This window comes from Echeneis naucrates, chromosome 5 (assembly GCF_900963305.1).
Source record: "Echeneis naucrates chromosome 5, fEcheNa1.1, whole genome shotgun sequence".
In the NCBI taxonomy this organism is placed as follows: domain Eukaryota; kingdom Metazoa; phylum Chordata; class Actinopteri; order Carangiformes; family Echeneidae; genus Echeneis; species Echeneis naucrates.
The window spans coordinates 21,688,367-21,710,537 of record NC_042515.1 but is presented as its reverse complement, the minus strand read 5'-3'; the positions used below and the strand labels follow the sequence as shown (position 1 = coordinate 21,710,537).

Below are 22,171 nucleotides of genomic sequence, written 5' to 3'. Positions count from 1 at the left end.
GACCCCGAAACGGATAAGAGGTAGAACAACATGAATGAAATCTCAGTGGATGCAGGTTTACTGTACTTACATTATGAAGTCTTGGTACAGAATGAGCTGATGTGCACTTGGCCCAGTCCTCTAAACGTTTTCCTAATTAATTTATAGTCGCAGTCTCAAGTTTCACATCTTTAGTACAACGTGATGTTCATTTTTTAAACGATGGCCCCATTTAGAGGAAAATTGACCATAAAGCAGGGTATGCATGAGGGCGTAGCTACGTTGTGATTGACTCACTGTAAGAGAAATGGTGACCTGATTTTGTGATTAATGATAATTGAATGATCATGATTTGATGTCAGATTTATGAGTGTACTTTATAATGATTATATAGTTATATTTTCTTCTTTAATGTTTGGTATTGATGTACATATATATATATATATATAATGCATTGCATTAAAGCAGTAGTTTAACTGCTTTAATGCAAGTGGTTAACTTATAGCCTGTGTATATATAATTGGGCCAGGACTAGTTTCTTTTATTCACTGATCCACGCTCACCATATAGTGTGGTGATGAGGTAGAATTTCTGTTATTTCAATTTTTTTTTTTTTATGTCAATTTTAGTTTAGGAATCCTTTTTTTGTTAGTTCTGTTATTGTCCAGCAGCACTTTCCCCCTCTTTTGTTCTAGATGTTTTCTTTGTTGCATTTGTTTACACTCTGGGCAATTAGGGTTAGGGTTTGGGCAATTTCTTTTTCAACCAACCAGCACCTGGCTCTCCTATCCCTGGGGAGTTGGATCATAACAATTTGAATTTTGCTTTTAATTTTTTCAGTTGCAACACCTTGTCTTAAATCTGAGAGTACATATAATATTTAAGGCATTCTAAATATTTAATCATTTTATTTACCTGTCACTTGCACCAGCACTCATAAGACAATGACATTCAATAATGATCAAAGTCTTAGAAACTCAAACGTATTGCAATCGTATAAAAAATTCATGAGTACCATTTGCATTGCATTGGAGATGGTATACTGTATGTAGTGATGTTGGTTTGTTCTTTTTAGTTTTTTGAAATTCCTCTACTTTCACTTCTTGTAATTCTGAGAAGTTCATGTTGAGGTGATACTTGCTTCCTTTGGTTTGTCTTTGCAGCACAGTGCACCAATAAAACATAAAGTGTTATTCTCGCCAGTGGATGTTGTTAAACTTCCAAATAGAGGACTGGCAGTAACAACAATGAGAGCAGAGCTGCATGTTGCCAAGCGTGGAGTTTAAAAAAACTTGCCAGTTTTTCAGTCAAAGCTGCACACCTCACTGGAAAGCACTGTACCCCCTCAGGTGGATTTCCTCTTTCTGCTCACTGACCGCTTTCTTTCTTTTTCTCTCTAACACCTCTCAACACATAGTGTCATTTAAAACAATCCAAAAGAAAAAAACAAAAAGCAAAAATGGTGCAAAAAGTGTAAAAACAGTGAGAAAGCGTCATTAGCAATCGCATGCATAAATTATCCTCTCTATCAGCAGGCCTGCTCAGAGTGTGTGAGACATTCAGAGCATGCTTTGAGCCTGTCATCCTCCTGACCTTTTATGAAAGTTTGTTTTCTTTTTTTACTCATTAGCATATTCTTGTTCCTACATATAGCTCCTAAAATTAAAAATCCCAATTTGATGTGGCAACAATGTTTGCACAAGAGCAGTTAAAAACCCATTGTGAAAGTCACGGCGCTGCAAGACCGACGCAACGCAACCCCGCCCTGTGACAGTCGCCACTCACTTATTTTACAGTCATAGTATTGGATTGAGTGATTTACAATGACGGCTGTTTATTGATATCCTACTGAGGGGTTAACATCTTTTACTTTCCTACAAATCACTAGCAAAGACTCCTGATTCCTATAAATTCCAGTCTTGCCTTGTAATCGTCACAACGTTGTTGTACTTTCATGCAATATGATTAGTGTAAAAAATGCAGGGCCTGGTTTTGTCTACATTGCCCACGCACTGTATTTGCAAGTAATGAAGTGTGACTTGTGTGAATTATGCCCAGTTATCGCTAACAGTACCCAAGAGGTTTATTGAGGCACACTGGGTAATGAGGACATCCCGTCACTCACCCGAATGTAAATATATGGCTCACTCAAGCTGAGATGCTGTGCTGGCTTTATGTCCTGCCTCACATGGGGAAAAAATGAGCTGAATGAGCCACGCAGAATTAGAATTGATGAAAAACAACATTCCATTCAGAAGCTGGGGGAAGTAAAAAGTGAATTAAACAATTCGATTAAGACATAGAAGCACATGGGTCGACTGTATAAGAGGTCAAACAAAATCTTTCATTATAACTGACCAAAAAAGTTTTATACTAGATGTTTATGTATGTCAATGAATTAATGTTTTGTTCCTATCAGTCAAAAATGGCAAATGATAGTTTTCAATACTAGCTGAAAACCATCTGTGGAGGAACATAGGCAACAACATTCACGCTGAAGGAGCTGTTTGTTAGTTTAGCTTTTGCTACAGTCTAAGCATTAACAGCTGTGTACTTACCAGCCTGGAACAAATGAGTTCAGCATCAAACTTCATTCTTTCACAAAATGTCTCCAGATGTGAAAAGCAAACACTAATGTTGACCCGTGTCTCTACCTTTTTTTTTTTTTTTATTGTTATTACTCTCAGAAGAAGTTAAAGTTTCCAAAGTTAAAGTATGAAACAACTAACTCTGGTCTTAGAGGTTGCATTGTTTGCTGTAGTCTTGTGAATTTAGCTCTTTTAAAATAGTAAAAACTGCTCTGTTCATGTCCATGTCCGCGGCCTGAATCTTGTCCGCATACTGCAAGATTCCAAAATGTCATGAGCACATCTGTACCAATTACAGCGGAGATACAGAAAATTGTCCACGTGTCAGTAAATAATGGAAACTAACAGCCAGACTCTGCTGAGATATGTGGACATATGAGGGCCAGATTCAGGCCAAAGACCAAGCATATGTTGGGCCAGAAATTTTTATTTTGTTACCTTGCCAAGCGACAATCACCACCACTCGCTTCCGGCAAAAAGCTACACTCTCGCTTACAAATAGCTCCTTTAAATCATCTTTTTTTTTTTTCAGCCATACAACCAACTCATAATTACATTATTGCCAACAGCTGGGCTGATGATGAATTGTGGGATACAGGAAGCTCTGATTACTTCTCCAAAACATTAGGATAAGTGTGCATCGAGTGTGAGCTAAAGTGCGCTCTCTCTTGTTATTTTTCAGATGACACATCAGAGGACACATTTGCCCTCTACTTGAGGGGAACACAAACACCCACTCATGCGCTCAAGACTGCAAGTGTGAGTACTGGGATAGACCCTCAGTTCAATATTGCATACCCTTTGCGCATATCCCAAAGCGTGATGGAAACTTCCATAGGAAAAAGCGGAATAAAGAAATATTGACACGAGGAAGTAAAGACTATAAATGCATTTCAGCATGTTTTGTTTTGCGCTCTCAATACTGTTCTCTACCAGTAGTCATGCAATGTCCTATCAACACATTATAACACTAAAAGCCCATCCAAACAGAAAGCAGTTTTTGACATCCCTCACTTGACCCACAAAGCCGTTTCCATTTTATCAAATGTTTCGGTCCATGTTAACTCGACAAACCTCAGGTGTGTTTTCTGGCATATTGAGGAATATTTTGAGAAATAGTCAGTCAAATCACACAGATATCTAGCTGTTTACACCTTGTGTTTTGAACCTGCCAAAAAATATCGCTGTGCCTCTTTAATGATTGATTCCCGTTCCCTGTCTGATATTTGAGCTTTATGAACACGCTGTTGGTTTGCCCAGTTCCTAAAACAGACAGGGAAAATATAATGCCCTTCCCAACATCCTTACTGAGTGCTAATGAAAGTAATTTTTGTCTGGCAGATTTGTGACATTAGACATTTTGTCATCTCAGCTTCTCAGGACTGCTGACAGAGAAGCTGGTTGTGAGGAAAGTGACTGCTGAACAACAATCAGATTCGGTGTAGATTGAATGCACTGGAAACCTCAATATTTACAGTGAACTATTTACTGTCCCAGATTTTGGACACTGTGGTATCAGCCGGTGGCATTTTAAGACCACCCTGAATTATTCTGAAAATAACGCATGGCATGTGCAAATGCCATAAGGCTGTAAATAAAGCAAGCAAAAACAGTCTTGGTTCAAGCGCTTAATATCAAAACGCACTCCTCTCTTTCACACTCAGAAGGCAAACTCTGATGCAAAGACTAGATATGCACTACCAGTCAAAGCTTTGGACACAATGTCTCATTCAAATGAATAGAAAACTGTGTCCAAACCTTTAACTGGTAGTGTATCAATAAACTAAAATGTTTCTTGCATCCGTCCATCTTGTACCGTACTATTTCCTGGTCACGCGGAAGGTTCTGGAGCCAATCCCAGCCAACGTACCGGGCGAGAGCGGGCTACACCCTGGACAGGTCGCCAGTCCATCACAGGGCCAACACACAAAGACAAACAGTGACAAACAACTGCTCGCACTCACACTCAGACCTACAGACAATTTAGATTCACGTGCATGTCTGACACCTCGGTGGGAGGAAACCCAGGCAATGCAAACTCCGCACGGAACGGCCTCAGGCCAGGAACCAAGGTTTAGACATTGTTGAACATAGCTCGGTGCTTTACAGCTGAGACGTGAATCTACATTGCTTCAAAATGTACAATGCTGAATTGTGCATGGCCATTTGTTTTCTTTAAGCTTCCTCTCCAGGAAGGTCAAAGTTCATATTCAGATAGAAAGGACCTCTGGACCTGACTGACCAGCAGTGTCTTGTTCAGGGGCACTGGAGCAGGACATGTGTTGCCTGTAGATTTGAAAGAGCTACCACCAGCTACCTCCATTTACCACATTAGTTTCCTCATGCATGAAGACAGATTATCTGCAGTGGCTTCAGATCTCTGCTGACCTTGAACTGTCATTTTTCCTAACACACACCTCCCCTCCCGCACATTTCCCCTCAACCAATAGATACCAAATGACTTTAATTCATTGCATTTTATCTCCTCCGTATTTTCTACCAGCCACTTTCTGAAAACCCCCTGGAGTTATCCTGTGCCCGGAAACATTAAATATTCATATCTCCATCATTTTAATATTTAAGTCAATCAAATGGATTGCACCAGATAAAACTAACAGCAATTATCTATGCAGTGATGGGGAGATTTATTTAGTGTGATGAGTGACAAATGGTGAAACATGAAGATGAATGTCTGTCGCTTTATATCTTTTTTTTTTTTTTCTTCTTTTTTTGACGACAATGCATCTTTCAAGGCTTCCTTTAACTTGAAAGAGAATTGCTGGCACAGTTTATGAAATGAGAAAACCCCTTTTAATAAGAAGTAATACAGACCCTAACACGCTGGCAGAGGACATGAAAATTACAAACCGTGGCACCATCCAGCAGATCATTTTTGGATAAAATGGCTAAAAGGAGCTTAAGTGGCAGTTTGGCTTTTATTGAGATTTGGTGATAATGAGCCTCACGTGTTTGATTCCACTGTTCAGGCTACTTGAAAACAGTGCTGTGCTGCACTAAAGGCTAGAAACTATATCAAAGCTGAAATATACTACTGTCACTGAATTTATTCGTAGAAACAGAGCAGACAATTTAATTGTGAGTGCTTTTTCTCCTCTGAGAGGTTGGAAAGTAAATTCAGCTGCCCTTGAAAATAATAGCCTCAATCAATTCGTCATTATAATGATTAATTTCATATTTCAGTGTCGTTATGACCTTTTGGTTTTATAACAATATACAGAGCATATCCTCCTGGATTTTATAAGGAACCTATTTTTTTTTTTTTCAATATACTTAAGGCAGCAGTAAATATGTTTGGACATATAAGGGCAGTAGAGCGAGATGTAAACACAACATTGAAAGGTTTCTTATCAGATGATGTTAATATGCTGAAATGGTTCAGAATGTGGTTTAAATATCCAGCGGTCACAGAGCAACATCAGCTTTTGATTGGAGCTGTGAAGCAATCACAATCTCATATTAATGCTTCTTTTATCTCTTTTTGGTCTCTACCAGCTTTTTATTTAACTTTCTAGTGGAACACATTACTTTCATAGATGACGGGCTGTGTCCCGTTGTGGATCAGTACAAAAAAACAAAACAAAACACGAGAACACGAGTCATGGTTATATACACCAGGGGCAAGGCTTGCAAATACTGAATCACCTCTTTTTTTTATTATCGCTTGTTTGTTTTTTGGTTGTTAACTGCTCATCGGCAAGCATTAAGCTGCAACCAAGCCACAGATGGAGCCAAGGCTGAAGAAGGACTTGCAGGTCTTTGAATGGCAACTTGACTTTCACATTAAAATGCCCAAATTTACAGAAAAAATAAACAGTTTTGGTCTCTACAGTTAACTTCTTCCTTCATGCTAACTGACTATTCACCTTGAGGTTCAAGCTTAAAGTTCTCCATAATTATACGTGGCGCTTTGTGTGACAGGTGACTGAGCTCAGGCTTCTTACATAGGGTGTGTCTGCCCTGTATGCCCCATCTCTTTGCCTATTTTTGAAGTAGCTGGAAGTCAAGGAGGGAGACGCCGCCGTGAGGGTGACCGCAGAGCAGCCTGCTCTGAACTTCAAAGCCAGTCTTTGGAAACCTGGCTGGCATTACAGAAGCTAAGTCCAGCTTTTTTTTTTTTTTTTTGGGTGGTGGGGGGGTTACTTTGCCCCACCCCCTGTTGGTGAGTGAACCAAATGCAAAGTTTTGAAAGAAACTCAGTAGTTAGGTATTCCAATACAACTGACACAATAGCAATATAATCCTCAATTAATATGAAAATCCAACAATTTGAACAAAGGGGACTCAATAAAAGCTTTATGATCAGTGGACAATATCCTGGACAATATATCCATGTGCTCTGCCAATGAGAGGATGGAGTGCCTCAAGTGTTATATTAAGAAGCATCCCATTTTATTCGCCTCCGTGTTTGTAATATGCATGTGATCACATCCCCCTTGCAGAGCTGAGACTTTGAAAAGAGCTGTGGGGAGAAAACCAAACACACTGTATGATTTCGGGCGGTTGCATCACGAAAACAATGAAATTTAAATTAGCTGACTTCGTATTAATAGACCAAAAAGCTCTAAAGCACCTGCCTGTGTGGTCCCGCACCGCACATCTAGTTTGTGCTGTACTTGGATGAAATCCTCTCACTCTCTAGGAAGGCTCTGCATTAACAAATAAATAAATAAAAATGCTGCATATGGGCTCATTCCACGCCTAATGATGACGATTCTTGTGTTATTGGGTTCAATATAAAATAAATCTGATGGGTCAGTTTCACTTTTGAAAATAAGCTAAAAAATCCTCTCCTCTGCTTGTGTCGATGACCTCCTGCTTTTTCCCCACACAGTCACCACCAACACGACATTTAGTGAGATCAGATATGAAGCTGTTTCGTTCTGAGACATGATGGAATTTAGTTCATTTCTTTCTATAAAGTGCTTCTGCCTCTCTCTCTCTCTCTCTCTCTCTCTCTCTCTCTCTTCTTTCCTTTTTAAGAAAAAAAAAACAAACAAACAAACAAACAAAAAAAAAAAAACAAATGGCGATTGGTCCTCCAAGATATACTTCAGCTTGATCTCTGCTCATCCTAACGACAGGTATCCTTGCGGGATCAGATGTGCACTCAGTTAGGCTGACGAACGGCAGGTGCTCTACGGGCTGGTGGCGCATGACTGTGCTGTGATGGGTGTTTTCACGCGTCACCAGTGGGCGCTTCTTCCTGCGCACAAAGAGAGCAGAGCCCGGGGATGCGCACGATGTGAGTGTCCGCTCAGAGGCACCGCCGTCCTCTCTGCTCCTTGGCAGCATCTTGCGGAGTGTAATCTGAGGAGGTCGAAAAGCGTCCCGCCGTGAAGCAGCAGCATCATCACCGACCACCACCACCACCACCACCATCATCATCACCACCACCACCATCACCCCTCCGACAGTGAATTCACGCACTGATTGTGGAATTTACCGACGCGCAGGCGGCAAGCTGGTTAGTGCCGTCCTCAAAGACCGAGAGACTCTAAAGGAGCGGAGCAGAATTAAGTGTAGAGCGCAAAAAAAAAAAAAAAAAAAAAGCGGAGCTGGAGCAGAGAGCAGCGTCTGAAAAAGACCAAGAGTTGGCAGTAGATAATGTTGTCCTCCGACTAGATCCCGAGACAAACGGCGCCTGACGGACAGTGGGATTACAATCAAAGCAGTTTAATGAAGAGGAAAAAAATTGCGTCCTAGACCAAGTGAGTACCCGCCGAGGAGTCATCACACTTGCATGCGCCTTATTTTATAGCCCATTCCATTTGGATATACGAGGTACAACTGTGTTGTGCCAAGTTTGCTGCCTTCGCTTTGCAGGCAAACTGTCACAAAGAGAAACAAAAAATGCAATTTTCCCATGATTTTACCATGTGTTTCATAGATGTCTTCATCTTGTTTCAGTGTGTCAGGGCTGATGGGCGCACATGCTTGATGCTGATGGTTGTGCTTCTAGATGAGCCTCAAATGGTTTCGCTGGTCCTTGAGAGATTTCTACGGTTGGGGCTCATTTCCTCCATCTAGGACAAAGTCCATATGGTGCTGCTGTGCTCAGTAACACACAGCCACGGCATCAGGACCGCCTGCCTGGAGAAAAGCTCTCTGTCTAACTTGTTAAAGGCAATTATTTGAGGCTTTGCAGAGGGAAAAGGATTTTCGAAATGCCCATTTAATTGTATCTGAATGTCCTCTGGCATCAAACATTCTGATATTTGTGGGGCATTTTTTTTTTTCCTAAAACAAGCAATTCTCCCGGCATTATGATAGTTGCAGCTGAACAGGCAGTATTATTAAAGAAATTGCCCAAAGAGCTGAGCCTTACTCATTTTTTTTGGCACAGCAAATATTTGGCGAGTGGTTTTGCATTTATTTATATATATATCTATATCTATATATATATAGATATAGATATATCTATATCTATATCTATATATATCTTTTTTTTTGTCCACCCAGACTACAAAAGACTCAGCAGTGAGAAGAAAATGTTCTGCCTGCTTCATCCACAAAGTATCCCACTATTCCCCCCCATTCATGTTTATGTATAAATCCTTTGCACACATTTTGAAATTAGCAGGCAGTAACCAAATGAGAGGTGAAACACATCTTTGAAGCCAAGCAGTCAATTATTCCATAATACAGGGATATTCACCATGGCAGTGCAGGGGTGAGTTTGTACTGTAGCACCATTTGCTTTGAACCCCCCCCCCCCACACGCACACACACACACACACACACTTCTCTCTCTCTCTGAACCACAGAGGCATTTACATTGTGCTGTCAGTTTCTCTTCCAGAAAAGAGATCTGAAATGGACGGAATGTCATGAGTGTGTGGGGTGGGGTGAGAGGGGGCCGGTATGTAAAGAGCCTTCCTGAGTGTCTCCTGCTCCTCATCCTTGACCTCCAGTCATGTGTTTGCGGTTGTATCTAGGATGAGGGTCTGGGGATGTGCCTGGCTGATGATGGGGTTGAGAAATGGATCGCTGCTCCCCTCTCTTTTAAGTGCACTTACTCTCCTGCCCCTGCATTTGGCAGCAGCTGAGGGATGCAGCCGCGTTTAACATTGCAGGGGGAGTCACTGGGGGCGTCCTGCTGCTGCCTTCCAGGGATTCAACGATTTTTCGCATGAAAATGCACAGCTGTATAATGTCTGCAGAGTGTCCTGCACAGGTGTTTAGTTCTAGTCTGGTAAACAAAGATGTACTATGCACTTTTTTTTTTTTTACGTGTTTGTCTATTTTGTGCAAAAGCGTAAGTGGCTGAACTTTACTTTTGACTGACATCTAACACATTGCTTACCATCGTATTCATCAGCAGAAGTTGTCCTCAAGCATTCAAGCCTGACCTCTGCCACATTTCAAATCAAACGTCTTAGTCATACATCCATAGTGTGAGCCGACATCCACACATAGGAAGCGTCTACTTTATTTTATTTAGTCTTTGCTGCTCTGCAGGGCTGAACTCCCAAGAGAGAACATTATTTCAACAATTTATTTGATGCATGTTAATACAACAGCTGTTATTAGTTTTGGAGAGTTCAATGACATGAAATACCTTTTACTTTTTCTTTTTTTTTTTTTATCTCTGCATTATTTGCTGTGGGAAGCAATACTCACTCATCTTCGATGGGCCTGTTGTGGTGTTTTTTTGCCAGCGCTGACCAATTAATCCTCGTTTGCTTATTCTCCTTTTCATTTCACAAGTATTTCGCTGTAACCTAAGTCGTGAAAAAACTAACAATAAAGCCCTACATTTATTTGTTAATCACCTCAGTTATTTACTTATTTATTTGTTACCCTCCATGGCTCAAGTGAAATAGACTTGTGCAGGACTTCAGTCAGTCAGAGTAAATTAGGAGGTATCAGCACACAGTTGATTGCGAATTCTTCATTCATTGGCAAAAGCACAGAGCAGCTGTGCATTCAGATTGAGTCCGTCCCCGGTGGCGGATTCTGGTCTCCCAGGTTCTCCTGCTGAATGATTTAATGGAGATGGCATCAGATAGTCATAAAGACGTTAACTAAATGGAAATGAATGCATCGCAGTCTGTAGTGAAGTCAAACACAATGTGCCACGGGTGTTTAATTTTGACACAATGTGGTTGTTTTTCTTGTTGTTGTTGCTCCTTTTTTTTTCCTCCATGATCCACAACATGTGGCTCTCTCAGCTCTGTGCTGGTTATATACCACATGTGGATTGACTAACGATCTTTGGCATTCTCACCTTTATCATACAACTTCTCTCCTTTATTATTCATTATTTTCTTTTTTTGCTAAACCTACAGCTGATATTCACCTGTCTAAGTTATCCATCTAGTGCCTTTTTGAATGATACAGTTAATTCAGTCTGTTGTTATGCTCTAAGTGCCGTAACAGCTATGAATGAAGGCATTATGTCTGCAGGTTGTCCTTCCCATTCTCGTGAACATGATAGTTCAGTAAATCCTTTTGAAGCTTTGTCTTGGTCTTGACACGGACTTGACAGAACTGATTCCAATTTGGTGGGCAAAGTACCACAGTTTTCATTCATGAATAAATACCTCTTTTATACACCTTAATTGTCCTCCTCACTCCTATTGACAAGGTCAGTAATCTATGCAGTAGTGGTAATCCTTAGAAATCTTTTCTTTTTTTGGGGGGGGGGAGGGGGGCATTCTCTGACTTTATCGGATAATGTGATAACAGAGTCAGACGGAAATAAAGGTAGAGGAGGGGAATGACTTGCAGCAAATTATCCCTCCAGCTGGGAGTCAAACCGGGGACTCACTGCTCAGGGCGTTAGAGCCCATGTGGTATGCACTCTAATCAGCTATCAGGTTTCCTCAATGCTTAGATATTTTTTAATGAAGTGCGTACCTTTGTGATGGATATCACCTCAGGAAACACACACAGGGGAACTATTTATGACTTTTTATTGAATATTCCTAACAGTTGCTTGGAATTATTTAATTTAGATAGAGATGGTTCTGTGCATAAATCAACTTTGGGACGTAAATGTTTGTCTTACTGCGATTTATCATTTTGCACTGTCATCTGTACTGAAGCCAAAATGTGCCAAAAGCTTACATACCATCCATTTTACTTATGAGCTTCTGCTTGAGGCGTAATGTCTCTGTCTGTGTCATCCATATTACCAGCTTTGTTTTGAGTGAACACAGACTAAGTTGGATGGAGCAGAGGAACAAAACCACCACTGGTTGTAAAAATAAGTCAGATTGTGTTGACGTCTATGTGAAAAGGGCCCTAATTCTCACTTGATTTGTTATTACCTCAGTTAACATTTTACTAATTGACCTGCCAGCCATAGAGAAAGCTGAGCCAGCCCTAACTACTTCTCAGCTACACCTTCTCCTCCAAAATAGTTTTTTTTTTTCTTTCAACAACATAGTGACAGCCAAATAACAAACTGAAGGCACCTATTTGTGGCAAGAAATTTCATTAACCAGTATGTGACATCTTGGTGGGTTGTGGAGATGACCTAGATTAAATCGATCAGAGGTCCAAAAAGTCAGTTTTGATACTTTGCCCAAACCTTAGGTTAGTGGGTCAGTGTTTCTGTGACTGACAAAAAATGCTTTTTGTCGAAACTCACAAATAAGAATGCAATGAAAGTATTTTCTTACCTTCTAGTTCTTCCATAAATATACTACTTGGATCTGGAGAGACATTCATGCAAACTATAACTTGAATGGTAGCAGAGGCACTTCAGTAAAAGAAGACAAGTGCTCAGTGTATTCCCTAACTGTATAAAACGCTCTGAAATGGCACCGTGAGACATTTTAACTCTCCACACGCTGCCACAGAAAAGCTGTCCGCTGAAAATGAAATCCTTCAAGTCAGTGTGACACACCCGCCTAGCACAAAGGCTGGAAGGACTGTCATATACTGCGCATTTTAATGAACCATTAACTCCAAGTAAATACAAAGAAAACGTTCAAAAATGAAAACATCACCGCAGGTTTGACAGGCTTCAGAGTTGAAACACAACCAACTTACAAAGAAAGTCTTTTTAAAGGAGATTTTTATTTTTTGCAGGGGTTTTTTGGACTGAGGGGTTAGGGTGACGATGCTGGATCCTCCAGAAAGCAGATGGTGTTTAATACTGCTCTGAAAGAGAAAAATGCAGCAGTTTATTATTATTATTTTTTTTTTTTTGCTCCAGTAGAATCTCATACCATGTAATCTATTGGGATGTTTTTTTAGAGTGGCAAAGCGCCCCCAAAATTTTGAAAGACAAAAGGAAATCCAGCCTGTACCTCACTGTTGCTGCAATTACACCAGAGGAACAATTACTGGAAACAGGGCCATTAAACTAAGCCGACACTGACCATTAAGTTATGATCGGGCAAATGGGATGATTCCCCCCCTGTAGCTTTCACCATGCTTCATATACTCCTCCATAAGATTGTGCGGCCATGAAACACACATGAAACCACCAGCACATTTCGACAATTAGAAGTTGGTGAAAGAAGTGAGCGGCTATGAGTCAGGTCTGTTTCAAGAATTCCAAAGATAGCCCTGGGTTAATCCGCACAACAGGGTTGTGTTGTAAGGATGAGAGGCTGAGTTGAATTCTTAATCCTGAGAGGCGTATCAGTTTCCACTTACTGTGATTTAGGTCAGAGCTTGAGCAAAGCCCCCCCCCCCCCCCCCTCGTGCCATGGATACTACAATTACAGACTTAAAGCTCTCGGTACCATTTCCACATGAGAAAAGTTTTAATGTCCATTTAGGTCATTGATCACCAGCGGGAAGGGATATCTGATAAAGGATATCACTGCTTGTGATTATAACAGGCAAAGGATGGACCAAGTGGTACAGTATGGATAGGATGTACTGATTTTGTGGTTAAAAAAAAAAAGCCTGTTGTTGTCTCTTCCAGTGATTTAAATGTACATCTCATACTTTACCATAAAGCTTCCCTTCTCATTTGACAACAACAGTCTATGATAAACCAGAGAATGTGTTGAAAGGGGGCCCACAAGAAACAAGTTTAAGACAAAAGAACAATCCAAATGGATACAGCAAAAGCTGACATTTCCAGACTTAATTCCTTGAGTGGTTCGCATTATAGAACTAAATCCACCACTTCCCACAATGCTGTCTGACTCCACATTTGCAGTTAAACAGTGCTGTAAAGTTTGAAATTTCCACTGAATATAATTACTCGTTTTACTTGATTCTTTCTTAAATTTGTACATTTTCATCAGGCAAAAGCAAGTTTCTAATTACTTAATTATGCTAAAGGACTCGAGCTCTGTCAACATCCCTCCTCTTGTTACATTGAACACATTTAATAAAAGGCCCGAGTTTTATGTGCGCTGGCATTTTTTTTTAACACATTTCATTTGAATGAATGGGAACTCAACCAGCATAGCTCAGTGATATTTTTCTTCTATCGGTATGTACGTCCCTTATCATTGACCACCCACAATGACCACTGTATCAAACAACTGCATTTTCCATCATAATCTAACGTCCTCAGCATTTTCCCTGTTCAGGTGTCTGATCCAAAATGCTGCCTCTCAGGAAAGTTTAGAGTGATGATTCAGGACAGCTCACTAGTTTTCTCTATATCATGTCACCAAAGAGCAGCAGTTACTGATTTGCTGTGGGTCAGAGTGAAGCTGCAGCACACAGCGCAGCCTTTTGTGCCCATGCTGTGTAGAATTCGAACAAACCACATAGATTTTTTCTTTTTTCTTTTATAATGGCATTTTTAAGAAACAACTCTGCCCTCTATACTCTGTGTACCAAATTTCCCGAACATTTCACTGAAACTCGCTTATTATGTAAGACTACTCAAAATATAAAGAGGCAGCTCGGGAGCTGTTTATGCCCCTCTCGTCTTTTGGCTGGGGCTCAGTCTGCCCTCAGTCCCTTCACCCCGCTAATGTGCTGTGGACCAGTGTCAAAAACAACATTAGCTGTCCGTCTCTTACTTCAGTTTGACCCAAAGATGTCAAAGTAGCAGTATCACTGAGAAGCTGTGATGTGATAAGTACGTTTTAAAATGCCATGATAGTAAGTGACACTGAACAATTGTCTCAGGTTTGACAAAGCTTTCCTGAGCCACAAGAAACATACAGCTGTTTTCACAGTTGTGCTGTGCTTCCCAAAGCAAATAAATTGAGCCCTTTAAGTGGCTGACTACTGTGATAGAAATATAATTTATGTGTTGTTACCGTGCATGTCATTGTCAGCCAACGCTAATAGCTGACAGCGAGACGTACCACTGTTATTGTGTTTGTCTGGCCCTGCTGTATTTCCTGTTGATCTAAGGGAATCTGATGAATGCCGATGAAAATAAAAACAGTCAGTTTGTTTACGTTCAGTCATCCACCAAACCCTTTGTTAAAGTATGAAGTGGCATTAGGCCGAGGGCTGATACACAGTCTGCCAGCCCCTATTAATAGTCAAATAGACAGAGAAAAGTATCTTTTGAGGTCAATCATTTCCATCCTCACTTAAAGCTGCAGAATTGTGCTTGTTAGGCAGAATGAGCAACATGTGCAGTAAAAGAAAACACGCCCATTTAGCAGCTGTTTCTACTTCTTCTGTGCCACCTCATACTGCCGGGTTACTTCCTCACGTTGTTTTGTCTATCACCACATCCACCACAATCCCGGGACGCCTTTCACTTCCTCAACATTCACTTTTTCTGCACTTGCTATAACTCCAAAAATACTAAGAGCCAATTATGTAACTTAGCAGTGCTATAATCATTTTTTTTTTTTCTGTTGAATGCTTGTCGTATTTGGATCAAAATGTCACATTTTAATCACATCCATAATTACTTTCCCTTCAGATTAAAATTCTCGCATTCAAGGGAGAAGCATTCCATTCACAAGCAATTGGATGAGAGTCTTATTAGCCCTTGGCAACTAAAGATGATGTTACCATGGAAACAAATTGTTCTGCTATCAATCACTGGATGCCTTGCAGGTAAGATATTTTAACACATAATATGTTTGAGTTTCATTACTCTTGTTGTCATGTTTTATGTAGACAACTTCTGTCTTGAAAAATTCATGTTATCAAGTACATATTCTTGGATATTAATAACGGAATAACCCCAGTCTGAAGCAAAATATGTGTCTCAAAGGTCTGAGGTTGGAAATAGCCTGTTCTTCTCTTCAAGTTCCTATTCAATATTGAGTTTTTATTCAGAGGGACTCAGAGCAGGTGTAAATAACCTCAGAAAATCTCCACTGAACTCACTCACTGATTAAGTAGCAGTCATCGCCTGTATAGGGTTCAAGTGTGATGTCCTTCATCGTTCCCTGGAGCTGTGTCCTGCAGCATATTTACCGACTGTCAGGGACAACTGGGGGTCCAATCCTATTCCTGTTTATGGCCTGTCCAGATCATTATCAGGATCCATGCAATGACTGCAGCCCCACATTTTAGCACAATCTACTTGCTACCGTGCCTCACTCTGCCCTTGTGGAGCCACCTGGGATTCCAGCAAGAGAAGCAGCAGACACTCCAACAGAATGTCAGCCCTTGTTCAAATGACATTGTAAATCCCAATGAATGTTATTCAAATGGGCTCATGGGTAATTCACGTCCAGTTCTCATGGGAACGAGATCCAAGCTATCTCACCTTCGCGGCAGACAAGTGTTTTTAACGGGGCACTGGTTTCAGCCTATAGCTGCTTGTTCTTATGCAGTGTGCTGATTGTGCAATTGGAAGCCCTCCAACATCACTACACCTGCTAAAAATCATCATGACATGCGTGCCATGCTTCCTCTCTCTATTCTGACACCTTAGGCGTTGGCTGGCATTGAAATTTGATTCAAATTAACATAAGGGAGAGGCTCTTTAAGAGAGAAAAAGAACAAATTCGATTCAATCGAAGTTTTTCAATTAGTTTTTAAAATATCTATGCTTTATTATTTTTAAGATGTAGTTGAGCTTTAAGCTGATAAGCTGAAATCTCTCCCCGAGCATACACTAAGATTGGATCCATTGTCCTTTCCATTGTCCTCTCAGCTGTCAACCCTTCAACACAGTGAAATATGTGTTGATTCCCTGACTTAGTATTAGCAGTTAAAGCCACATGTAGAACTGCTAGCCACATGCTGCAATCTGTTAGCAGTAGGATATTAATTATACCTACTCTGACCGTCTGTTGACTCCGCTTTCATTTAGTACCAGATTGTGCTCCACATCCTTTCCTTTTAAGCTGCTGCTCCTTATGGCCTCAATTAACCAATGCACTCATAGAGTGACATGGATGATGCGAAAATAGATCACCCTGCTTTATTTATCAAACATGTCACTTTGCAGGAATCATTAATTACTGACGACAATATGCGAAAACTCAGCTTGAGTGCTCAACTTTGTCCTTTGCAATTAATGTTATGATATTGTTCCTGGAAAGTTATTAATACTGAACACCATTCATCCAGAACATGTGAGCTCTGCCCAAGTGCATCAAAGTGTCTCAGCTCACCTCATTGAATTCCTACATAATAAAAGTGCTATCTGACTTATTTTAGCATTAAAGCATTTTTTTTTTTTTTTTTATTTCCACATTGGATTTGTGGAAGAGGGAAATTAATCATATGGACAATATAAAGATTTATCAGGATGATACAGTGACAGAGAGAAGCCTGGCTCTGTGGAAAAACAACCTGCATGCAAAAACAGTGAAAATACAGACAACTGCCATCATCAGCAGGTTTTCTCAACTATTTTAAGTGTTAAGCTCACCAGAAAGACACGTAAGAGATGCCAAAAATGTAAAAATATATTAGCAATTAACTGCCTTACATTGCGAATAGAATTTTCCTTCCTCCTAGAAAGCTGAGCAAATAATGTATAACAAATCATGAGGCTTGTCCCAATGCATTGCTTTGATTTTCTTTTGGAGAAAGCAACACTGCTCAGGGAACGGGAGACAATATAGTGTGCATTCAAAAAGTAATATACAATAAGTGTCAGAAAGCTGCTGTATTTCAGCTAAATTAAATATTTGTGGTCCCAGCAACTGTCCTATTCTTTCCAAAGAGGCAATTTTTCTGGCTTGTACTACCGCAGACTTTTTCCCCTTTCCCTCAGCCTGTACAGAGGATGTCATATTTCAAGGGCCAAGATGGAGGACGGAGCCAAGTGACCTCATTTTGCCAATCAACTCCCCAGACCAGCAAGCTACCATCACGTGCGCAGCAGAAGGGAGCCCTCCCCCACAGTACAGGTAAATTACTGCACAGTGTTACATCCCCGTGCAAGCATAAGAAGCTCAGCCGTCTACCTCCACATCAGCATCACATGGTGAATTCCATTGCTGCCTAATTGCTTGTGAATCTTCTGTGCTGCTTCCATGGAAATCAAAGACAGTACTGATAGCGTTCATTGCTATTGATTTGTTAAAGAACAGCGTTTTTCTGGACATCAATGCTCGAGAGAGATTACGCGCCATTCAACAAAAAGACATTCTTCAAAGACCAACTGCTTAATTGACCATCCATGTCTAATTGAAAAAAGCCTATCTATTCTCAGCCTGAGCTATGATGTGGCATTAGAGTCCAGAAGGCGCCTTTGTGGTTGATAAATGTGCCAACACCTCAGATATGAGCGAGGTTAACTTTATTAATGATAAGATTTGAGCCACTGTACGAGTAAAGATGGTGATTTATAATATGGTACATGGCTTAAGAAATCATTAGGAGAGTACAGGAGATTCCAACATCTCATTTGCACAGCAGATCCTTTGATATCTCCCTGGCAATTCCCTGGCGGCGCAGGGAGCCAGCCTGGAAATGGCAGCTGGCTGTGTTTTTTATGGTAGATTGTGTTTCGGAGCTTGGTCAGCACCATGCAGATACACAGCAAGCAGGGGAGAGAAGCAATAACCTTGTGAGTGACATTCCACTAAATGCTTACATTTCCTATAATGTGTCTGCAGTGAAAACATGGCCCAGGCACAGCAGGGGGGGTATCATTATACTTGTTGTGCAACCTGAGCCAACACAAGGCGAGGCCGAAACCATCGCTCGTATTATTTCACGCGAAACTTAGAGCATTGTTATGCTTGATGGGTGTGATGTTGAAGAGGTTTTGTCTTTCTAGGCTTCTTTGTGGATAATATAAGTAATTATGTGTTTTGTCAATAAGAACTGAACCTTGTTTTTTTTTTTTGTTTTTTTTTGTTTATTGTGTGTGTGTTTTGTTTTGTTTTTTTCATGGTCAGATGCTATTCCAGTAGTTATGCAGGGATTATCAATTTTACTGTGTTATCCTCACATTTAAGGCACCAATCAATATGTAAACAACGCATCAAATGACTTTGCTCACAACCCGCAAACCCGCAACCCACAGGCAATTGTGAGCAGCTCTGCAGCTCCTATTAGCTTTGCAGTGGGTTTTCAAGACTTCCAGCTTGCTGTTACAGTGTTACAGCAAAACAACTTCACTGTTTTGGTTTATAGTTTCACTGCTTTCCACTGCCCCTCCTGCAGCAGGAAAAAAATGGTAGAAATTGATTTTCTAGCTAAATAACATAGTGAGACATTTAGCAACTCGCATGCCAGATATATTTATCTGGGGCTGGCTGTAGACCAAAACAAAGCAAAAACTTTGTCAGGTTGTTGCAATCATGGCTTCAGTTAAAAGTTAATGTTGATCCATGTCTGCTGGATGAGTAAATAATGAATAGCTTGATAATACATTCACTGAGATAAACTTAATAGAGCAATAAAAAATAATGAACCATGTAGAAGTTCTGTAATTAATTTCAAATTCAAAGTATTGCAATGTCTGTTTATTATCTCCTAAATTTATGTTTTAGAACATTTTTACGAAAAAACACTACCAACCTCTTTCCTTCGTTCACTCTGATGTCAAAGAGGCACATATTTCTGAAAGTGAACCTTGTGCAGCTGCTTTCTGTTTTTTTTTTTTTTTTTTTTGTCCTCAGTGCTGAATTGTTCGTACCTTGGCTTTTGGAGCACTTAGTGTCAAAACAGAACACATATCTCATGCTGGTGATATCCATCTAGGTCAGTAGTTTCACTGTTTGGGAGTCAGTGGCCTCAAATGTGGCCGAAAATGTGAAACCAGATTTAAAAGGAAGAAATGGTGTTTGTTTGAGCCATCTTTCACCACTGTGGATTGACATTTTTGGTAATGCTTTTAAAGGCAGTACATTTTGGCCCTAATTTTTATTGGAGGAAAGATTATTATTGTTATTTTTTTATTTTATTTGGGTTGCATAAGTTTTCTGACACTGATCGTCCTTGACTTGTTTCCCTTTGGGCAAGGAGAGGACGTCTTTGTCCTGGTGATAAAATAGAAGGTACAAATTCCTGACGATGTATTTTCCTAAAACTGAAATTAGGACCTAAAAAAGCCCTGAGCAGACTGAAAAAAAGGATTCCAGGAAGTGATCATGCTGACTTTCACCAAGCCTTCAAACGGTGCATGTGCCTACACCCTGCAAATGAACAGTATTTGTATAATTAGATGTGCCAAGCGAGGGGGTATTACATTCAGAGCTGCGCACTTAATTTCCTCAGTTACTGCAACTATTAAGAAAAATTCATTCATTTACTTTAATATCTGTACAGAAAATTGGGCCACCCAATATTGAATTTGGCAGAAAAGATTATGTTAACCCTGCTTGAGGGGGTTGGGGGCACAAATGGGTTTTTAACACTAAGCATGTGATTGTTCAAATCATCTTTTTTTTTTTTTTTCATTAGCTATACTGCCAGTACTTTTAGGGTCACAGAGGTGCTGGAGCCAATCCCAGCTGACATTGGAAGAGGTCGATGTACAACCTGGACGCCAGTCTATTATATAGCCAACATATAAACAAACAGCTTTTCAGGCTTATATCTAAGGACACCAGTTACCCCAACATAGGTGGTGGGGCATCACTGTGTTGCAACAACATTTATTTATTTATTTTTTTAAATAATTGGAAAATTTTGCATGGTACCTGGGTCCATTATTTTCTCTGGTCAAACACAGCACAGCTGCAATGAAATATGCAATGTGTTGTAATAGAGAATGCAATACAATGTCATGTAATGCCTTTCTATATGTCTGCCCAGTACGTAAGGATTTCCACTGTATTGTACATTTTCATCACATCATTTTATATATATATTAATAGCAAATACAAGTAGAGATCATTTAGTAACGACGTCACTGTTGTGATGAATCAGACCACATTTATCTTAAAGTTGGTCCTCATTTTGAGTTTTGCTCAGTTGCAACAAAAAACTGCAGAGAGACATAAAGTTCCTGCTGCGTTCGGCGTCACAAGGAGAGACTTGTTATCATGACACTCAAACGCACACACACGAACAAGGTCTAAATAATACCAGCCACATGCCATTGTGGTTGTTCAAAAAACAAGTTTAAACATTGTGTTGTCATTCTTTTTTTTTATTGTTAATGTCAGCAAATGTGCCTAAAAACAACTCACTATTTTGTTGTTGTCTCTTGACCAAGCCCTTGGTTTGAAGATATAAAATGTATTCCCAAATACATAAATTCATATGAAAAGAAAAGCTAAGGGCTGCAATTTTTATTAAATCTTATTAAAACGAGTCGGAATTGAGCATTTGATGGTGAGCTGGTGGATATTTACAGCAGCGGGGTTGTTGATGCGGGATTGACTCAAAATAAATGACAGCAACCAGATTCATGGAAACAAAAGAAGATGTCACCTGGTGAAACAGTATGGCTCACTGGTGTGTTTTTGGAAAACAATGGAGCTGAATCACTCAGAGAAATTAGATGCTATGTGTCACACTCCGGCTGCACAGAAAATGCTTGTTAGTCCCTGTTGGTGTTTGTGTTTTAAGGGAATTGATTGACAGTTCAAAAAATCGAAAGTATGTAGTATCACCAGCCTTATCCTCAATAATAATAATAATAATAATACTGATAATAATGCATTTTATTTTTAGGCACCTTTCTGGACACCCAAGGACACCTTCCAATAGATAAAATACAATCAACTGGCAAATGTAAATACAAAAAGCAATAAAATAAACAAACAGAGAAGTAAAATGGTGAAAGGTAGAAAGAGAAGTCATTCCAGTCCCGTATACACACATAAACTGATTAAAGGGAGGTGGGATTTGCAGGTGCTGAGACAGGTGGAGTGTTATATGTCCTAAGGCCGAGAGTTCCAGAGGTGGGGGGCCGAGCGGCTTAAGGCTCTTGACCACATGGTGTCTAAGCGAGCAGGTTGGAGGGTGAGTCGAGTAGGTATTTTGGAATGAAGGAGCTCAGTAAGGTGCTGAGGAGGTTGTTGATGGCCTTGAAGGTGAGAGGTAGATTCTCCTAAACAATGCGGTATTTGATTGGAAGCCAGGGGAGCTGTTGCAGGTAAGGGGTAATGTGACTGGTAAAGGGGGTTCTGAGGGCTGCATTTGAACTTTATGGATCAACTTTTTTGGTAAACCAAAGAGAAGGGAGTTACGGTAATCTAGATGGGATGCGTCTAGGTTGTAGACAATAAAGGCAGTCCGGTTGGGGGAGAGAGACGGATGAAGGCAAGAGATGTTTTATAGATGGAAGTATGAAGAACAAGTGCCATTACTGATATGGAACTGGA

The 22,171-nt window shown here is 40.2% G+C and overlaps 1 protein-coding gene across 1 annotated transcript in view; it reads left to right on the top strand.

The window, feature by feature from the left end:
• Positions 1-7,950: 7,950 nt before the first annotated feature.
• The window catches only part of cntn3b (contactin 3b), a 47,830-nt gene continuing 33,609 nt past the window's right edge, over positions 7,951-22,171 (top strand). Inside the window, exons 1-3 of the mRNA XM_029501790.1 lie at positions 7,951-8,296; positions 15,400-15,536; positions 17,659-17,794. Of these exons, the coding sequence (XP_029357650.1) occupies positions 15,482-15,536; positions 17,659-17,794 (191 nt within the window). The 5' untranslated portion in view covers positions 7,951-8,296; positions 15,400-15,481. The remainder of the gene's footprint in view (positions 8,297-15,399; positions 15,537-17,658; positions 17,795-22,171) is intronic.